Source organism: Budorcas taxicolor, chromosome 7 (assembly GCF_023091745.1).
Source record: "Budorcas taxicolor isolate Tak-1 chromosome 7, Takin1.1, whole genome shotgun sequence".
Classification (NCBI taxonomy): Eukaryota; Metazoa; Chordata; class Mammalia; order Artiodactyla; family Bovidae; genus Budorcas; species Budorcas taxicolor.
Window position 1 is genome coordinate 7,035,759 of NC_068916.1, and position 20,305 is coordinate 7,056,063.

The 20,305-nt window shown below is 53.9% G+C and overlaps 1 protein-coding gene across 4 annotated transcripts in view; it reads right to left on the bottom strand.

The window, feature by feature from the left end:
• Positions 1-1,657: 1,657 nt before the first annotated feature.
• The window catches only part of KCNN1 (potassium calcium-activated channel subfamily N member 1), a 28,455-nt gene continuing 9,807 nt past the window's right edge, over positions 1,658-20,305 (bottom strand). The window contains exons 4-9 of one of the 4 annotated variants that reach the window (XM_052643189.1): positions 19,244-19,662; positions 16,171-16,312; positions 10,908-11,018; positions 9,974-10,101; positions 5,396-5,465; positions 1,658-2,269 (exon numbers count right to left, since the gene is read on the bottom strand). In XM_052643189.1, coding sequence (XP_052499149.1) covers positions 2,015-2,269; positions 5,396-5,465; positions 9,974-10,101; positions 10,908-11,018; positions 16,171-16,312; positions 19,244-19,662 — 1,125 coding nt within the window. In that variant the 3' untranslated portion in view covers positions 1,658-2,014. Of the gene's footprint in view, positions 2,270-5,395; positions 5,466-7,407; positions 7,526-9,973; positions 10,102-10,907; positions 11,019-16,170; positions 16,313-19,243; positions 19,663-20,305 lie in introns of those variants that run through there. The other 3 variants (XM_052643190.1, XM_052643193.1, XM_052643191.1) reach the window with 3 other exon arrangements.

The following is a 20,305-nucleotide window of genomic DNA, read 5'->3' on the forward strand; positions in this document are numbered from 1 at the left end:
GGCTGGGCCCAGGGCGCACGGCGGGGATGGTGTACCGGCGCGGCTCCGCCCGGCGCGCTGCTGGGCAGCGTCTGCCGACCTCTCCGGTCTCAGGGCTGGTCTTCGCCGCGCCAGACGCCCCTCCCGAGCTTTCTCCTGCTTCTGCGAACTTGTGTGGATGCCGCCGGCCCCGGGCCGGCACGCAGTTGGCTGACTTCCTGGTCCTCCGTGTCCGCCCTCGTGACTCGCTCGGGCCTCCGGAACGTGCCCCCCGCGTGTCCGCGCGTTTGACTTTGCTACCCCCCAGGGCGGGGCGGGTCCTGTTTTTGCAGGGTAGGCGCTGTTGAGTCAGAGGCGGGCGGGGGCGGATGTGGCTGGCGCGGAGCGGAGGCCACCACCCGGGATCTGTCTAGTGGGCTCACTCGTCCCCTACCCGGCCCCTTTGGACCCAGCGCGGCCCCAGCCTCCTCCCTGACCTTCCTGTCATCATCTGGTTTTCCCCAAACACACAAAGCTCGGGTCTCGTTCTTGGCCTTTGCAACGGCAATTGCTGCTAGGACCGCCCTTCTCCAGGTCTCCATGCCCAAATGTCACCTCCTCGGAGACGTGCTCCGGACTTAATTCTTTGTGGCTCTGGCCGCTGTGTTTGTGACTGCTGCGTTCACTGTTGTGCTTCCTCCATCAGACTGGGTGTCCCCAAGGGCGAGCCCTGTGCGGGCTTCAGCACCTGATCTCACACAAGAGGAAACTGAGGCCCCCCACAGGGGCAGTCGCTGGCCAGAGGCACCCAGCGGCGGCTGACTCAGAACTCGAACCCATGTCTGACCTCAGCCCACCGACACCTCCCCAGGGCCTTCTTGTTCTTGTGTCCCACCTATCACCCCCAGGCAGGTGGCCCACGGCTTTATCAGAGGCTGCCAGAGCCTGGGCTCTCAGCTGGATCCAGAGTAGCCTCCTTCTCCACAGGGCCCAGCATCTGCCAAGAGCCTGCCTCCCCACCTGACTCCAGCACTCTGAGCCCAAGGCCTGGAAGGACCTTTCTGATTCTACTTGTCTGAGACCTTCCCCTCCATTCTGCCCCAGAGAGGCCTCTCTAAGCCCAGGATCACAGCAGTCCCCTCCCCATGGAGTGACCTCCACCGAGTCCATTCTTCCCCTTGGCCTATGGATCCCTGAATTTAAATCCTGGCTCACCCCTCTTCACTCTGTGGCCCCAGGCAGATGGTTTCACTTCTCTGTGTCTCCCCATCCTACCCTGGTCAGGTTCTGGTGAAGAGTCGTCATTATATTGGCTGTATACAGCAGGTGCTCAATCCATGTTCATCAAAAACAGAATGGCCCTCCTCACTCATGTCACTTCCCCCTCTGGACCGTGACCTACAGTCCCACTGGAGCCTGACCCCTACAAGGTGCTCTGGCAGAGCGAGCTGGAGGGACGTCCTGACCTACTTCCCCTGCTCTCTGCAGGGTCCCTCTCTTGGTACCAAGTGGGACTTGTGCAGATGTCCTCAGGGAGGTGTGGAGTTCAGGCCTGGAAGACCACTAGGCTAGGACGGGACGGGCTCACCTTGACCCCCACATCCGGTCTGGAATCCCCAGGGCCCTGGTGTCCACTTCCCATGTTGCGATACGAGTGTCCACCAGCCACACACAACAGGCAGCAAGTGGGCTGGTCCTGCTTTATTTGGAACTGGCAAGGACCCCTCTCCTGGCTGCCCCACACCCACCCGGGGCCTGGAGAGAGCCGAGGGCCAGGGAGGGGCGTACCGCGGGAATCAGGGGACCAGAGGAAGCTCCAAGCTCCCCCAGCTCCCATCAGGGAGGAAGCAGACCTGCCCTCGCCTGCCGTCTGGCCCTACTCTCTGCCCGAACAGTCTGGGTGGGGTGCAGTGGTTCGGGCCCCAGTCCACTCAGCCCAACTCAGCTTCGGCTCCTTGAACTCCAAGAGGCGCCACTGTACAGGGCTTCTTGGATGGCGTGGAAGTGGCGGCCACACGATGGCCAAAATTGAGGGGTCCGGTGGCAGGCAGGGCTGTCACCCGCAGTCTGAAGGGGCCACGGGTGGCCACCAGTGTGGGGGACTCCGAGCCACCTGGTCTAGGGGACCAGAGCCAGGCCAGGGAGGCAGGGCGGGTGGGGGTGGGTGTATGGCTTGGGCGATGAGGCCAGGCAGGGCCTGCAGGGAGGTGCCCAACGCATCCAGGCGGCTTTCAAGGGCAGCCAGGCGGGCCTCAAGCTCCTCGTGCTGGGCGTGCAGCTCGGACATGAGGTCGTACATGACATTCTGGGTCTGCCGGACAGAGAGGCGGGAGAGAGAGGAGAAACCAGGTGAGCGAGAGGGAGGGATGGGCACAGAGAGACGGCAGGGCAGCCCCGGTTGGGTGGTGACCCACTAATTGGACCCAGCCCAGCCGAAGGTCTCCTGGGTGGACCCCAGGGAGTGGTGGGAGAACAGGTGAGGCGAGACACAGGTCTTGAATGCCAGGCTTAGGCCCAGCAGTCCAGGGGAAGGTCAAGGGGGTCCTGGGGCCCAGTGGGTGTGACCAGAGTTGCTCTGAGGGGATGAACTAGCCACATGGTGCATAAAATCAGAGGGTGGTCTTGGGTGATTCTGGACTGACATTGCTCCAGGCTGGGAACATGGTCGAGGGGGAGGAGGCTAGCTTGTGAACTGTCGCCCGCTTCCCACATTAGGCTGGGGGGGATGGGGGTCTTGGGGGAGAGGTGACCGCGCCAAGAATCTGACTCCATCACAGACCAGCGGACACGACTGCCACAACAGTCACTGTTACAGCAGGTGGTGGGGTGTCCCTGCCACCTCGACTGCTTCTCACAACCCAGCAAGCAGGGGTGTCCAACCAGATGAGCCGGGGAGTTGTAGGGGGAGGGAGGCGGGACACACACGGACAGCCCTCGGTGCAGATGTTGCTGTAGCCACCAGGTGGCGCTAGACCGCGGTCTAGCGTGGTCCAGTCTCAGCCCAGCTCTCTGCCGACTAGACCTTGTGCCCCGGTACCCACCCGCCCTCCGGTCCGCAGCTCACCACCCATTCTGGCCTCAGGCTTGTGTCACCCCACCCTCCCTCGCCATGCTCTGGCTTTGTGGGAGGGAGACTGGTCATCCACACCACAGCTCCTTTCTGCACCCGCCCCGAATCTTTACCTGGGCCTGCCTTCCACCCTTTTCTGTTACTGGTAAACAAATCCCATCCCAGGGTGAACAAATGCCTCTGGGGCCCTCCTAGGGCCACAGACCCTCATCCCAGCCTGCCTCAAGGGACCACACAGTCCCCAAGGCCAGGGAGTAACATCTGGAAGCATCCAGCCCTTGGACTGGAGAAGGAAATGGCAATCCATTCAGGTATTCTTGACCTGGAGAATTCTGTGGACAGAGGAGGCTGGCAGGCTGCAGTCCGTGGAGTCACTAGAGTTGGACACGACTGAGCAACTGAACAAACAGTCGCTGGATGGTTCTTTTTGGCCCTCTCTGAGGTTTAAGTTTTTATTAGAATATATATTTTGTTTTTGTTGGAGAGATACAAATTAAATCAGCAACCTTGGAAAGCATTAAAATTTAATACTGGAAAACATTTTAACCTCATTAAATTAAAAAAAAAAATTAGAAACCATATCATCTAATCCAGTGAAAGACTTACTTCAAAGAAACCTTCCTTAAATGTATTTTGAGAGGAGCATACTGCTGTAATTACAGGTTTAAATAACTTTTAGCAATTCACATTTTAATCATCTATACTCATGAAGTAAGGATGATAATGGATAGTCCAGACTATAATATACCTGAATTTTTCAAAGGCATTTAATATATATATTTGGAGCTGTTATCTCATTTGCATCAAATTAATTGGCCAAGGACTTCTATATGTTCTTCGGATTATGCTCTTTCTACTACCAACTGAATTATTTCTTCAGGCTTCTAGAATGTTTTTTCCTCTGTAACACTCCCTTCCAAATTAAGTTTATGTAGGTTAGTAGTAAATTAAATTGCATTCTTGTTTTATTTTGGCCATACTGAACGGCTCGCATGATCTCGGGGGGTACAGCAGTGAAAGCCTGGAATCCTACCCACAGGCTACTGGGGAACTCCCTTAAATTGCATTCGCTTGCTAATGATGAAGAGAGTGAGTTCAAAATGTGATGAGTATGACTAGTAAAATGGAAGAGGACTTCACATTTTCTAAGGATAATATTAAATTGGGCTCAGATCTATTAACTGATTAGGAGATGGAGTCAATTGGCAAAGTTCACACGTGAACTACTTGCGAAAGGGCAGATGGGAGTTGAGAAGAGCGAGACAAATATTCTAAAAGCTTGCCCAACTGAAGTTGAGTCAGCTGACATATCTTCTAATGGATGAATACAAAGCAAGAAATCGGAAGGGACCTGACGTTAGAACTACCAACCAGATCCATGTCTAACTCAAAGTGGCCTTACAGAGCTCTGGCGACCAGCTTTAATCCCCTCAAAGATATTTAATTGCTATACAAATAGGCTTTCTCCCGAGGCTCTGCTCTCTTGCTTCTTTAGTCGCCAGGTCATGTCTGACTCTTTGCGACTGCATGGCCTGTAGTCCGCCAGGCTCCTCTGTCCATGGGATTCTCCAGGCAAGAATGCTAGAGTGGGTATCCATTTCCTTCTTCGGGGGATCTTCCTGACCCAGGGATTAAACCCGGGTCTCCTGCATTGGCAGGTGGAGTCTTTTACCACTGAGCCGCTTGGGAAGTCTATAATTTGAATGTATATTCATAGCAAAAGAAATTTGTTTTTCTTTTAAACTTTAGAGCCTTTATGTAGCTGACATGTCTAAATATGAAAGTACCACTTCACCAATTTAGCCCGCTAATTACATATTCTTATTAGAGCTATTACTTCAAAGTGTAAAATAGCCGCCAACATTCCAAAATAAAGATTTTACACACAGATGTAGATTTCTGGCATCTCTCTAACAAGGCAGGACCCTTGCAGACAGGACTCACCTGCCCAGTGGCTGCCCCCTGCCCTGCACCCCTGGCCTATACCATGGGCACCAGCACTTTCTCCCTCCCTGGCAGGAGCTGGGCCTGGTTCTTTACTGAACACCCCTCCTCCTCCTCCTCCTCCTCCTCCTCCTCCTCTACCCGGCTTCCCTGATGGCTGAGACGGGAAAGAATCCGCCTGCAATGCAGGAGACCCAGGTTGGATCCCTAGGTTGGGAAGATCCCCTGGAGAAGGGAATGGCAACCCACTCCAGTATTCTTGTCTGGAGAATTCCATGGACAGAGAAGCCTGGTAGGCTACAGTCCATGGGGTCACAAAAGAGTCAGACATGACTGAGCAATTAATATTCCTCATCCTCCCCTGAAGGCCCAACAACCCCTTCTGACCCCCAGAGCTGCCCCACCTTGCCCTGCCCTCCTCACCTTGGCCAGGTCTGCGAGTGTGTTGGTCTGGTCATTCAGCTTCCCTTGCTCAATCTTCACACTCCGGAGCCTGGGGGACAGGTGGGCAGGTGGGGTTGTGCAGAGGCTACAGTGGGGTCAGGGGTCTTCCATGCAACTCACCCCACCCAGAGTCACCTTGTGGGGTATGCAGTTGGGGGATGAGGGGCAAGCTGGAGGTCCCCTTGCAGCCCGTCCCCTCCTGGCATGCAGGGGGCAGCAGGGCCTGGGGGATGGTTCAGCACACATGCACTAACCCCCAGGGAAGAGACTTACTTCTGCGCTCTGGTGGGACCCGGCGGAGCAGAGAGAAACCACAAGGCAATTTTAATCTCAGCACAGCTGGGCAGCCCGTACCCAACCCGGCCCACCTCCCATGTGCGCCACCCCATGGCCCTTCCTCTTGGGAGAGGTCCAGCCTCTGAGGGGGTGGTACCCGCCCTCAGGGATGCATCGTCTCTCTGCTTCCTCTCTCCAACAGGGCCCTCCCAGCAAATGCAGCTGCCTGCAGCCCTGCAGCCGTACTGTGTGCCAGCCTGTACCAAGCTCCTGGCCCTGGAGATGGCATTTAGTCCAGAAAACTGTGCCCACACATTTCCTGAGGGGGAAACCGAGGCTTAGAGCGGGGCAAAGCCAGTGCCTACTAGCCTCCTACCAGGACTTGAACCTGCACTGCCACCCAGCCTCTGGGACCTTGGGCCTAGGGACGGCTCCCTATGCGGGCGTGGGGGTTCGTCCTCACCCCTTCTCTCCGCCTCTTCTGTAGCCAGCCCAGGGAGACCATTTCAGGCAGGCCTCTTTTTTTCCTCCTCACTGGTCCAAACTCAACCCCTGCACATCCAACATGTGACAGACGCTTGGAGAGGACCCCTGGGTCCCACCCATCCTGGGTGTTGTCAGCAGCCCTGGGGTGACCTACTTCTCAGTCTGGAGAAGTGGAGGCAGATACTGGCAGCCCCAATACTGGAAGTCTGGGGGTGCCCTGGAGAGGAAACGGAGGCTTGCTAAGGACCCACGGACATGCCTGCCCTGGGGAAGTCATTCTTGGCATCTCTGGAAACTTCCTGTTGCAGGTTGGATAGTGTCCCCACAAAAGACATGCTGAAGTCCTAACCTCCAGCACCTCACAATGTGACTGTTTGGAAACGGAGTCTTTACAGATTTAATCAGGTTAAGATAACTGGTATACTGGTATCCTTATAAAGGGGGGAGATTTGGACGCACACAGGGAGGGCATGTGAAGATGGAGGATCGGAGCAATGCACTGGGGCTGCCAACAGCTAGGAGAGATGCCGGCGACGCCCTTCCCCCGGTGTCCTCAGAGGGAGAATGGTCCTGCCAACACCTTGACGGTGGACTTCTGGCCTCCAGAGTGGTGCAATCACAAGTTCTGTTTGAAACCACCCAACTTGTGGTACTTTGTTAAAGCAGCCCTAGGAAGCGCGTACACTGTATGCTGTCCCCAGTCCGTCCCCTCTGAGACCCTGTCTCCCTTTCCACCGGCTGCTCATACCACACTCCCACCGTGGGGGCTCTCCAGCTCAGAAGGTGCCACGGCTCCCTCATGCCTGCAGGCGGCACCTCTTGTCTGCTGGGCACTCTGCTCATTCCCACCACCCACCTTTGTCCAAACTGGGCGCGCTCCTTGGTGTGCATGCCCACCTCTTGGTTCCTACCCAAACCCCATCCATCTTTCAGGCCCTAGTCCAAATGTGCTTGATTTAATCAGCTGTTCTTATGAGGCTGATCTGAGGGGGGTGCCGGAGGACCTGAAGGTGAGTGAGATAGTCCTGCCCCAGAGCAAAAGAGCACAGGCCACTCACAGAGCAGGTGCCTTCGCCACTGACCTAACTGTCCTCAGTTCCTACCCTCCAACTTCTCCCAGAGAACTTTCAGGGATATCCCTTAGAGCAAGGTCCAGAGCAGAGACGTGTCTGTGCCCCGCAAGCCTGGCACACCAGCTGGTGGAGGAAATTCTTGTGGGATAACCAAATGAACATATCGAGGGTGTCAACAACAACAGCAGTCCCCATTTTCAGGAAATACTATGTGGCAGACAGGCGCAGGCAAGCCATCTGGTCACCCCAACTGTGTTCGATCCACACTCCATTCCTGGAGAAGAGGGATGTCACTACTGTTTCCACTTTACAGATAAGCAAACGAAGCCTGAAGTAGCATAGTCACTGTGCTCAGGCCCCACAGTTAGGTGGCAGAGACCAGACTGGGACCCCGTGGTCAGGAAACAATCTTTGAAGGGTCAACAAGGAGGGCTGTAGGGTCTTGTGAGCAAACAGGACAAACACTTGGGCACAGTGATGCCAAGTAAGTGGGGTACCGATTTCTTTCCCTGCTTTATAGGTGACAATGGAAGCAGAGGTTGGGGTACCATGTGTTAACTGAATACTTGCTCTGTGCCATGAACTATGCCAGGCATTTTTGCATATCACTCCATTTAGACCTCCCCACAGTCTTGTGAAGTAGAGATTGCTATCACGATAAATTAATTCAATCATAACAGTAAACACAATAAATGTAAATGGATTAAACTCGAGCTAAAAAACAAGAGTGGTACAGTAAACACAATAAATGTTAATGGACTAAAGTTTCTAGTTAAAAGACAAGGATGATAGGGGCTCAAGAAGACTTTCAGGTTAATGGATCTGTTCATTATCTTGACTATAGCAATAGTTTCATGGGTGTACACATATGTTAATACGGACCAAACTGTGCACTCTAACTAGCTACAGTTGACTGTATGATTATACTTTAATAAAGCTATTCTTTAAAAAGAGGCAAAATGAGTAAACAGGATTTAAAAAATTAAAGTCAGCTAGCTGAGCTTCCTCACTCACGGCCTGATCTTCTACGACCACACTACCCTGCGGTGCCCCAGTAGCTGACCATGCTAGCCACACCCTGGAGCCTCCCCACAGCAAGCTGCCTGACTCTCCTGCTCACACAGGGGTTTGCAGTGTTGCCTCCCATCTCTGTTCCTTATGGCTGACTCGATCGCCTTCCTGCTGTACTAGTTCAGGCCCTAACATTGTTTTCCTCACTCTCTGATTCATCAGCCCCTGAGTCTGGTGGAGTTCTTAGGGCAAGAATCCATCTGATTTTCCTGCTGCTGCTGCTAAGTCGCTTCAGTCGTGTCCAACCCTGTGCGACCCCAGAGACGGCAGCCCACCAGGCTCCCCCATCCGTGGAATTCTCCAGGCAAGAACACTGGAGTGGGTTGCCATTTTCTTCTCCAATGCATGAAAGCGAAAAGTGAAAGTGAAGTCACTCAGTCTAAGGAAGCCCAATTGTGAATGAGGTTTTCCAGAATGTAAGAGCTGGGAATGCATAGGCTCATTCTGAAAAGTGCCTTAAAACGCTTGAAAATTTTAAATCAGGTACTATGTGACTCAGCTCTAATTTATTGTTGAGGGCCGGATCCCATAGAATTTGGACCCGTTTAAATTCTAGGCTGCGCACTGTCCCATACCTCCTATATGTAGCCAGTGAACATTGAAATGTGACTTGTCTGAATAAAAACAGGTTGTAGGTGTAAAATACTCACCAGACTGCAAAGATTTAGTATCAAAAACTTCCTAAAATATTAATGATTTTTATATTACTCACATATTAGTAAGTGATAGTGATTTTTATATATTAGGTTGAATATATTAAAATTAATTTAACTTATTTCTTTTCACCTTTTAGAAATATGGGTACTAGAAAATTTTAAACTATGTATGTTACTCACATCATATTTCTTGTGGACAGTGATTGGCATATTATGGTTTATAGGCCAAATTCTGGGCAGCTGTTTGTTTTAGAAAACAAAGTGTTACCGGAGCATAGTTACACCCATTCACCTTGCTGCCTTCCTGCCACAACAGCAGAGCTGAGGAGTTGCAATAGAGGCATTTTGGCTCACAAAGCCTGAAATAATAAATATCTGGTCCTTTACAGAAAAAATCTGCCAGCTCTGGCTGAACACTGGATTCACCTGAGGAACTTAAGCTTGAGCTCAGGCTGTATCCCAGACTCTACTGTAACTGGCATTTGGTATGGCCTACGGGATTTTAAAAAGCACTCCCTAGGTGACCCCAATGCGCAGTCAACATGATAACTACTTGATTAAATAATTCTCAGGAAAAAGGGACAACAGAGAAAATTAAGTAATCTCTAATTACCCCCACATGATCATACAAATCAGGCCACAAATTTAATTCTGAGCTTCCTGGAAGCCAAAGCAAAAAGGGGAAGCTGCTTTCGTGTCCAAGGGGAAAGGCATTTTGGCTATTCCAGAGAATAAAATGTGCTTCCTGCCACTGATGTTGGGTGGTCTGCGTGATTTATCAGAGGTGATTGTCCTGGAAAAGTGCTGGTCCCACTATCCCACCCAGCACCGAAGCCGTAGGCCCCAACCAACCGACCACCCGGAACGGGAATGGTCCTGATGTATGTAGCCACGACGAGCTGCCTGGCCTCGTCTGCAGCCTCCTCCCCGCGAGCCAGGGCTGCCTCTGTGCCAGGTGGACACAGAAACGCGAATGGGAAAGGTGCTGGACTTACTGATGGATGGCTTGGAGGAACTTACGCTGGTGTTTCCGAACCCGGGCCTGGTCTGGCTTTTTCACCAGCCTGGTGTGTTTGTAGATGAGCCACGTCTCCCTGAGAACATTAGCAGCGGCGTTTTTCACCTGAGGCCGAAGAAAGAACAGTTCCTTCCTGCTGCTGCTGCTCACTCAGTCGTGTCCACCTCTTTGTGGCCCCAGAGACTCTAGCCCGCCAGGCTCCTCTGCCCATGGGATTTTTCAGGCAAGACTATTGGAGTGGGTTGCCATTTCCTCCTCCAGGGGATCTTCCCGACCCAGGGGTCAAACCTACATCTCCTGCATTGACAGGTGGATTCTTTACCACTGAGCTACCTGGGAAGCCTTGAGTAGGCACAAAACTATGGAGGGCTCTGGAAACTTCTGGAAACTTCCAGAAACTCCCAGAAACTGGAATGGAAGTATCCTTCTGGGGTCCTGGGACTGTAAGGCAGGGCCATGTTTACCCAGCCGCATCTGTACTGTGTGTGTGTGTGTGTGTGTGTGTGTGTGCATGCGTACCTAACAAACATCACTCACCACAGGCCAGGCCCTTGCTATACATCTCGCTAATGTTACCTCGGTGAACCTACACATGGTGGAACCTCTCTCACTTTATATGTGAGGAAACAGGCACAGAGAGACCCACCTGCTGAGGTCATACAGCTTATAAGTTGCACCTGGCTGCCTGCCTCTCGTTGAGCGGCCCACGGCTGGGCTGTGACTGAGCATGGAAGTGGCCGTAGCCACGACTCTGTGCACAGCTCAAAGGCGTTCACATGGCGCAGCTCAGGGCACTCGGCATACACAGGCAGCATGGTGTGACCCACGGGCACACGTGCAGAAGTAAGGTGGGGAGACTCAGCCCTGAGGACCAGGAGGTGAAATGGCTGTGTCGGGGCTGGTGTCCTTACCCGCTTGGTGAGCTGAGTGTCCATCATGAAGTTGTGCACGTGTTTCTCTGCCTTGGTGAGCTCCAGCTTCCGGGCCACCACAGCCACCACGAGGGCCGTGCAGCCAGCCCCCTGCATGAAGAAGGTGAGGGGGCATGTCAGAATCCACCTCATATGGGTCGCAAGTAGGACACCCTCCCTCCTCCAGGAAGCCTTCCTGGTTCCCCTCTCACCTTTGCCCTCCAAACCTGCAGGGTTGGCAAATCTCATCTTCTGAGTTCACTGACTCTAACCCCCTCCTTGCTTAACACCATCCAATGTCCAGGGAGTCTGTGCCATACATTAGTCCATTTGATTCCCAGCAACCCCAGGAGGCAGGACCACTCTTATCCTTCTTTGGCAGAGGGTAAAAGTGAGGCTCAAAGACAAAGAAAAGGACAAGAAGCAGGAAGGATCTGCCTGTGCATTTGGGGCTGATGCCCATGGAGGTGGAAGATGGGAAGAATTTCCATCCAGGCTTCAGGGTCTACATGATGGAGACAGAGACCCAGCTGACACGTTGCTGACCAGTAATGCGGTAACTGGTAGGGTAGAAGGGTGGTGATAAAGAAGGTCAGGTCAGCTGACCATGGTGGGGCATTTTCAGGGCAGCAGGGGCAAAGTATAGGTCCCAGGATACGGAGAAGTAAGGGTCGTCTCCCCTGTGATGGGGCTCCCTGCTCTTAGCAACCAGCCTCCCCAGTGTGTCCTGAATGACAGCCAGTCCCCCAGCAAGGGAAGGAGGCCAGAGAGGACTTGCTTGTCCACTTGGCAGCCACTTGAGAGGCAGAAGGGCAGGAGGGAGGACCCAAGGAGGAGGGCAAGGCTGCCAGGCAGGAGTAGGGGGTGGACAGTGAAAAGTGATGGAGGAGGGAGAGAAAGGGGGCATTCAGCCACTGAGAATCGGGATCCTGGGAGCACAGGACATCCAGCTTTCGTCCGCCCAGGAGTGGCCAGGGAGCAGGTGGCAGAGGCCGGTGAGGGGGGCCAGTGAGGGGCTGGAAGGCGGCTCCCTGGTTGTACCAAGGCTCTCTCTGGCACCTCAGCTGCCCACTGCTTCCTCCTGTGGGTGCTGCATACAGGATGGAAGGAAGGAAGAGACCCAAACCCAGCCCCTGGGGACCAGGGAGAGGCTAGTTTTTCTTACAGATGGAAGCAAACATTTGTGGGGAAGGGTGGGCACAAAGTCACCCCTTGAGGAGATCCCATCATGCATTTCTGGCCAGGATATGGGTCTTGGGAGGACTCAGGAGTCTGTGTTCAAGAAAAGCCCTGTCAAAAACATTCTCTGACATAAATCGTACCAGTGTTTTCTTAGGTCAGTCTTCCAAAGCAATAGAAATAAAAATAAACAAATGGGAACTAGTCAAACTTACAAGCTTTTGCACAACAAAGGAAACCACAAAAAAAAAAAAAAAGAAAAAAGACAACCTACAGAATGGGAGAAAATATTTGCCAATGATGTAACAGAAAAGGGCTTAATTTCCAAAATACACTGACAGCTCATACAACTCAACAACAGAAAACAGACAGCCCAGTTGAAAAATGAGCAGAACACATTAACAGATATTTCTCCAAAGAAGACATACAAATGGCCAATAGGCACATAAAAAGATGCTCAACATCTGTGACAGAAATGCAAATCAAAACGATAATGAGGTACATCCTCACACCTGTCAGAATGACCACCATTAAAAAGTCTACCAAGAACAAATACTGGAAAGGGTGTGGAGAAGAGGAAACCCTCCTGCACTGTCGATGGGGATGGACGTTGGTTCAGTCACTACGGAAAACGGTGTGGAGGTTCCTCGGAAAACGAAAAATGGAATTACCATACCATCCAGCAATCCCACTCCTGGGCAGATACCCAGACAAAACTACAATTCACAAAGGTACATGCAGCCCTATATTCAAAGCAGCACCATTCACAATAGCTAAGAAGTGGAAACAATCTAAATATCCACTGACAGATGACTGGACACAGATGTGGTTACATATACATGATGGAATACTACTCAGCTATAAAAAAAAGAATAAAATAATGCCTCTTGCAGCAACATGGGTGAGACTAGGCATTATCATACCAAGTGAAGTAACTAAAAACAAGAAAGACAAATGCCATATGGCATCACTTATATGTGGAATCTAAAACGTGGCACAGATGAACCCATCTACAGAGCAGAAGCAAACTCACAGACATAGAGAGCAAACCTGTGGTTGTCAGCAGGGAGAGGGAGGTGGAAGGGAGGGGTGGAAAGTGTGGCATTAGCAGACACAAACTGTCACATACAGAATGGGTAAACCAGGCCCTACTAATACAGCGCAGGAGACTATATTCAGTATCCTGTGATAAACCATAATGGAAAAGAATATTTAATAAAAATAATGTTTTCTGTGTATAACCGGGACATTAGCTATAAGCAGAGATTGGCACAACGTTGTAAATCAATGATATTTCAATAAAAAGTTAAAACTCCCTGTCAACTGGGGTGAAGAACATATTGGGAACCTCCATGTGGAATACTATGCAGCCAGGAAAAAGACGGGCTGCTGGCCAGTGTGCCACACAATAGCACAGATGCCACATCCAGCCAGAGACTCTGAGTTTCGAGGAGGCCATACTGGGATGCCTTGAAGTTCAAGGGTGAGCACATGTGTGTTCTGTAACATACTGGAAGGGGGTGGGCCACGGAACAGTGACAGGGAGGGGACACACTTGGACAAGGATGGCAGAGGAGACGATAACAGGAGAATAAGAAACAGAAGGTAGCTTGAAAGACCGAGGTGTGGCTTCATGTGGCGCCTGGCTATGTGGCAACAGAGAAGCAAGAAATACCCCAGGGTACAAACACTCCTGCATCTGCCGGAGCCGAAGGCCAGGAGTGAGCTGCAGGCTAAATACCAAACTCAGTTTCTGGAAGGAGGCTCATTCCAGTGGAGATAACACGGCTTTTCTGTTTCACTGTGGGTTTTCTGGGTTTAAAGTCATCTTATCTGAATACTTTGGTTTCTTTATTTGTAAAGTTCATTTGAGGTCTTCCCTGGTGGCTCACTAGTAAAGGACTCGCCTGCCAGTGCAGGAGATGCGGGTTTGACCCCTGCATCAGGAAGATCCCCTGGAGAAGGGAATGGCTATCCACTCCAGTATTCTTGTCTGGAGAACTCTATGGACAGAGGAGCCTGGCAGGCTATAGTCCACGGGGTTGCAGAGCTGGACATGACTGAGAGACTGACATGCTCACGTTTTTTCATAGCAGTGGTTGGGGGGTGGGTTGCTGATAAGGCTCAAGAGTGTGTGCAGGACCTGCGTTCCTTTAACCTGGCCTCTCTGGATGAGCTTCTGTGGTTCTCCTGATTGTCAAACTGACCTCTCTGGAATGAAGACCGCTTCTCCAAGTATTTCATCGCCTTCCAACGGTTGGAGGTTTTAGTTCAGTAGAAGAGCTCAAAGATACTATTATGTGTGTCCCTGAGGCAGAACCGGGACCCTGCTCCAAGGTTGCGCTGCAGGTTCCGGCTGCTCCTCTCCTGTCTCGGTATCCCCTCCCCTGGTCAGCCACTCTTTGAAAGGCTTCTGGGCCCACAGGGTCCTGCTCAATTTCAATTTGTGAAAAAATTAACACAAACAAGCCAAAGGAAGCCAACCTAATCCCCCCCGCAATGGTCCTTCCCAGGCCACTTATTTTCCTTTGTACAGAAATGGGTTTGTCCCTATGAAAGTCCATCATCGTCCCCACCATGGTTTTCATTCCTCCCGCAGAAGGAGGGGCTGTGTTTCCACTGGGCCCGCTTGGCCCCCTTCACTGCACGTTGACTGTCTCACGTTGTCACCATCTCCCCAGGCCCGTGGCTCTCTCCCCTCTTCGCCCTTTGTCTCTCTTTTTGGACATGAGCTGGGGGTACACATCCTCCTCTGGCCCTGACTGGGTCCTTGCTTCTATAGGCTAAGCTGACCCAGCCCTTTCTTAGTTAAAAGGCTTTATGCGTCTTTCCTTATGTTATTTCACCATCTACTCCAGCACCGCACCCCCAGAAAATTAAATTTGTTGTTGTTTAGTTGCTAAATTGTGTCTGACTCTTTGCAACCCCATGAACTATAGCCCACCAGGCTCCTCTGTCCATGGAATTTTCCAGGCAAGAATACTGGAGTGGGTAGCCATTCCCTTCTCCAGGGGACCTTCCTGATCCAGAGATTGAACCCGGGTCTCCTGCATTGCAGGCAGATTCTTTATCACCTGAACCACCAGGGAAAACTCCACCCTGGAGCCATTGCTATGAAAACGCTTCACCAAATCCTCCCGGGTTGGGACACACAGTTTTGAGGGGCACAAGCCTGCTGTGTCCCCTTCTGTCTGGCAAAGCAATAAAGCTATTCTTTTATATTTCACCCCAAACTCTATCTCCAAGATTTGATTTGAAATCAGTACACAGAGGCCAAGTTTCTGGCATCAAAATGAACATGTTAACTGGGCACTAGGGATAGGCGTTCCCTACCATATGTCAAACGAGTCATAATTCAAAATATGGAAAAGCACTTATAGAGATCAAAGAACCTTGGAGAGAAAGAAGGTTTCAGCAGGAAGGGATGGGCAGGGAACCTAATGATCGAATCACGGTAAAGACAAGGCACCAGACGTCAAAGGTTGCTCACACAAGCAGACGGACTTAGGAAGACTCTAGGGAAGACGGGGTGCTGCCTGGGCCCAGAGTCACATGAGATAAGCTTCACACCCAAGGGGCTCAGTGGGGATGCTCAGCACACCCTGAGAGTTAGGCAAGGATGGGGAACTGGGTTGTGATGGTAGGGGTCGGGGGTATTGACTGGGTATCTGAGGCATTCATGGCTTTAGACATTTCACAAAAATGAAGGGACTGAGTCCCTGCAAGAAGCAGAGGGAGTGGGCACTGGTTACAGCCAGGGAAACCAAGGCACAGAAGCATCAAGCCCCTTGCCCTGGATCCAAGGACCGTGAGTTACGTGGGCTGTGGGGCACAAAGGGGCAATGGTGACTCTTGGTTCAGAGTGGACCACAGCATTTGGCCTGGCAGGCACAGAAGCTGTATGACTCAGGCTGGAAGAAGCCAAGAAGAGATGTCCCCTGGAAGCCTAAAGGGGTGGGTTTCATGTCCCATCAGAGGGAAGGGGGGCAATGGAGGGCTGGCACACAGAGGAACTCTGAGCAGGCCCAGCTCGAAATGGGGGGAGCTCCTGTCAGTGGGGACATGCAGGGGCCCTCGCCCTTACCATGATGCCGGTGAGCAGGCACACGCCCTTCCCGCAGTAGGTGTGGGGCACCATGTCACCGTAGCCGATGGACAGGAAGGTGATGGAGATGAGCCACATGGCCCCCAGGAAGTTGCTGGTCACTTCCTGCTTGTCGTGGTACCTGAAGGGGAGCCAGGGAGGGCCTAGTCAGTCCACGCTGGTCCCTCTGCCTTCATCACAACCCCAGGGGCAGTGCCAGGAAGGCAGGGCCCTGGGTCCACCTGACGGCATGGGGGCCTTGACCGCAGGAAGCTGACCACTCTGGAGGCTCAAAGTGTCCAAAGTGTTGCTGTGGGGCAGTGTGGGGCAATGGTTAGTGCCCAGGACCGCCCCATGGTCCTCCTGAGGACACCCCAGGGCAGAGGGCACCCATACCCTCCTCCCCAGCATCCCTTCCAACACCCTCCTTTCACCTGACCACCAACCTGCTCGTTACAGGGCAGTAGGGGTCCAGGTGAGAGAGCATCCACATGTGTCCACACATAAGCACACGATCCCCCTCCCAAAGACAGACACACAGACAGATGCAAACACGGGTGGCCATGGGCACCAGAAGCAGCAGGAAGTAGAGGCGAGGATTCAGGGCAGACACCGGGAAGAACTTCCCTAGTCAGCAAGGCCCTGGGGAGGGAGGAGGGCTCCACGGGGAGACAGAAGCCTACAGGAGCAAGCCCTGGGGATGGGAGTCCTAGGACAGTCAACACGTGGAGGGCAACTGCTCCAACTTCAGGCCTGAGAATCTTCTGGTGTTAGGAGGGAAAGGCGGCAGCATGTTTAGCTCTGGGAAGAGACCTGGGACCCAACTTTAGTTATTCAAGACGGCAGATTCCAAGCCCTTGCAAAGGGACATGATTTTGTCCCAGTCAAAGCCAAGCCTGAGACTCTGGCCGCACAGGCTACAAACTGATGGTATCTATGGTCAGCCTGAGGCTGAGGGACTGGTGCTCTGGATCTGGGGGTGGTTCAAAGCTTTGCTCCAGCCCAGTCCCCTGCTTGCAAAACCCCTCCAGCTTAGGGAGGTCAGGAAGCCCTTCCCAGATGACCCCTCTCGTTTTGGGCCACAGAGGCTGGGCAGGGGGAGCTGGTGAGGAGGGCTGCTCCAGGCAGATGGGGCTGGGGTCAGGGGCTCAAGATAGGGAAGGGATGGAGACTTCCCCGGAGGTCCAGTGGTTAGGACTCCGAGCTTCCAATGCATGGCGCACAGGTCCAATCCCTGTTCAGAGAACTAAGATCCCACATGCCGTGGAGCGTGACCGAAAAAAAAAAAAGACGAGATGGAAACCCAAAAGGTGGGAAGGAGGGATGGAGGCCTTTCCATTCAGCCTGGGCTTCCAGCTGCCTGCTGGGTGAGGGGCACCAGGGACTGAGCCTCATCTTTCACTGTGGCACCCGAGCCTGAAGCTGCACCAGCTTCCACTTCTCCAGAGACCAGCACCTCACACCCAGGAGGCAGGAGGAGCCGGGAACCTATCAGCCATCAGCCATGGGCGCGGAGGCTCCAGGCCTGGCTGGAGCTCTGGTGGGGGCTACTGGGTCACCCCGGACCAGGGGGTAGGGGGCATGCAGGAGGTGCGGTGGGACAGAGCCACTGGGGTGGAGCAAGGCGGCAAGGGGGCGTCAAGCGGTGTCACAGGGCTCAGAATTTAGGATTGGCTGCCCCTGACCTTGCCCCGTTCCCCGCCCTCAGCAGGCGCCCCTGCAGTGACCCAGCCTGGACCTCATCGATGCCTGACGCGGGGCACCCTCTCCCACTCCCCAGCCCCCAGCCCTCGGGTCTGTGGGAACTGGCACAGAGGCATGTCAGGGGAATAAGGAGCCCCCATATGATCCTCAGCCTTGGTGACGGGAAGAGCTGGGCCCTCTCTGCCAGGAGCCCCACATCCGGTGGAGGCGGGGCCAGGGAGGGGACAACTGAAGGGGTGAGGATTGGGGTTCTGGGGACAGGTCCAGCCCAGGGACCTCCCGGGAAGCCAGTGCCAGCACCACCCATTACAGCCCCTACCCAGCTCATCAAGAGGCAAGAGAGACCCCCTCCCAGACAAGGCATTTCCCTGCCCTGAGAGATCCAAGGGGACCCTTCCCTCTCCATGAAGCCCTGGGGGTTTCTGGAGAGAAGCAGGAATTGGGCCCCCAGGGTGTCCCTTTAGCTCCTCAGAGCCTCAGCGTTTTCATCTGTAAGTTGGCCGGATGGCCCTGCACCCTCCAAGGCCATTCAGAACAAACCGCCGTATGGGGGTCTTAAAAGCTGGGCCTGTGCCCGCTCATCCCAGACCCACTGAAGGAGCTGTCCCTGCCCCCTGGGGCCAGCTGCCTCAACCGGGCACCAGAGCTAAACTCTTCTTCCCTCTACTCCCTTCTGCTGCCCCCTCCTTGGTGCCAAGGACCCCAGGGATGCCCAGAGCACCAGGCCCAAGAGTGACCCAGACCCACCTGCCTGGTGGCACTGGGACAAGCTCTCCCCACGGCCCATGGGCTCTGGGCGGGTCCCGGACACCCGCCTCCCCTTTCCACTCCCTCCCCTGGTGGCAGCTGATCTTAAATTCCTGGCGGGCAGGACAGCTGGCAGCTTTGCACACATAGCTCGGCTGAGGGTAGGACTCACATGTTTTCCCTACAGTCCGGCAGGGTGGGCAGAGGGGAGAAGGAGAGCAGGTTAACTTGTGGGGGATGCAGGTGGACGAAGGGGGTCCCCGTTCCTGCTGCCTCCACCACCCTGGGCCAGAGACGGGGCCAGTGGAGGGGCCCCTGGAGGGAGGGGAAGCGGGAAGAGGGATGGGGTCCTGGAGGGGTGAGGGTCAGGGCAGGAGTTGGGGGTGGCTGGGGACAGAGGGCTGGAGTCCCAGGGAGGAGGAAGCTGCATGTGAGAGACAGTCGCTGAGGCCAGGAACTGGGGGGAGGGGTCAGCAGGATCAGGGTTCACGGGGATGGAGCCATGGGTGGGTACGGGGTTCAGCAGGGTCAGAGTGATGGCTGGGGGAGCCCTGGGGTCACTAAAATTGTGGGTGGGCCTGAAGGTCATGGGGGGTCAGGGCCCAGGGGGTCAGGGGCGCACCTCTCGCAGACCCGCACGGTCCAGGCAGCAATGACCCAGGAGGAGATGCTGAAGACAAGGAGCACAGTGCCCGGGCAGATGGTCATGAGCGTCTTCATGACGAAGCGCGTGTTGAAGGTGATCTTGTTGAGGGCACCGATGCTGCGGCTGGAGGCGTCCGTGAAGATCTTGCTGTGCAGCAGCATGACGCGGCCCAGCAGGTAGAGACGCAGGAACATGGGCACGGAGAGCAGCACGTCCACGTCGGCCTCAGCCGCTGACGGTGTGTACGTGAAGGCCAGCCGCGCTGTCCACGTGAAGCGGTAGTGGCCAGGCACCGGGTGGATGGCGCACACGGCCAGCTCCAGGGAGATGAGGAACACGCGCTCGCACGTCATGGCGATGCGCCAGTCGTCAGCCCCGTTGTCCACCATGAACAGCTGCAGAGATCAGGTGGGCGGGACGCAGTGGGTGTTGGACACATTCCCAGGCCATGGAGGGAGGGAGACCCCAGCCCCAAACTGCACCAGCTTCTACAACAAACATGGCCTCACAGGCGAAACCCCCTAGTGCCCCGGGTTGGCCCTAAGTCCAGCTAAACAGGGCACAGGTGTTTCCCCAAAAGTCAAACACAGAGTTACCACTGACCCAGCCCTCCCATTCCTAGGTGTATGGGCAAGAGAGATGAGAACAGTTGTCCAAACACATCCTGTGTGCGTGCAATCACAGTAGCACTGTTCACAGGTGCTCAAAGAAGAAACTAGCCAACGTCCATCCAGGGATGGAGAGAGAAACAGAATGTGGTCCTTCCAGACACGGAACATGTCTTGGCCATGAAGAGGAGTGAAGCGTTGGCACATGCTACTCCATGAAGACATTATGCTGAGTAAAAGACGGCAGTCACAAAAGGCCACCGGCCAGGGTCAAGGAGGCAAGGCTGCGCCTCAGTAGGCCTGGAAGGTGGGGCGCTGAGCCAGTGAGGATCATTCTCCAGCCTTCACACCCAGTGGAATTTGCCTGGGCAGGTCTGAGACAAGTTTAGGACCTCTCACTCCTCTCCTTTCATATTTGTCGGCTTCGGGG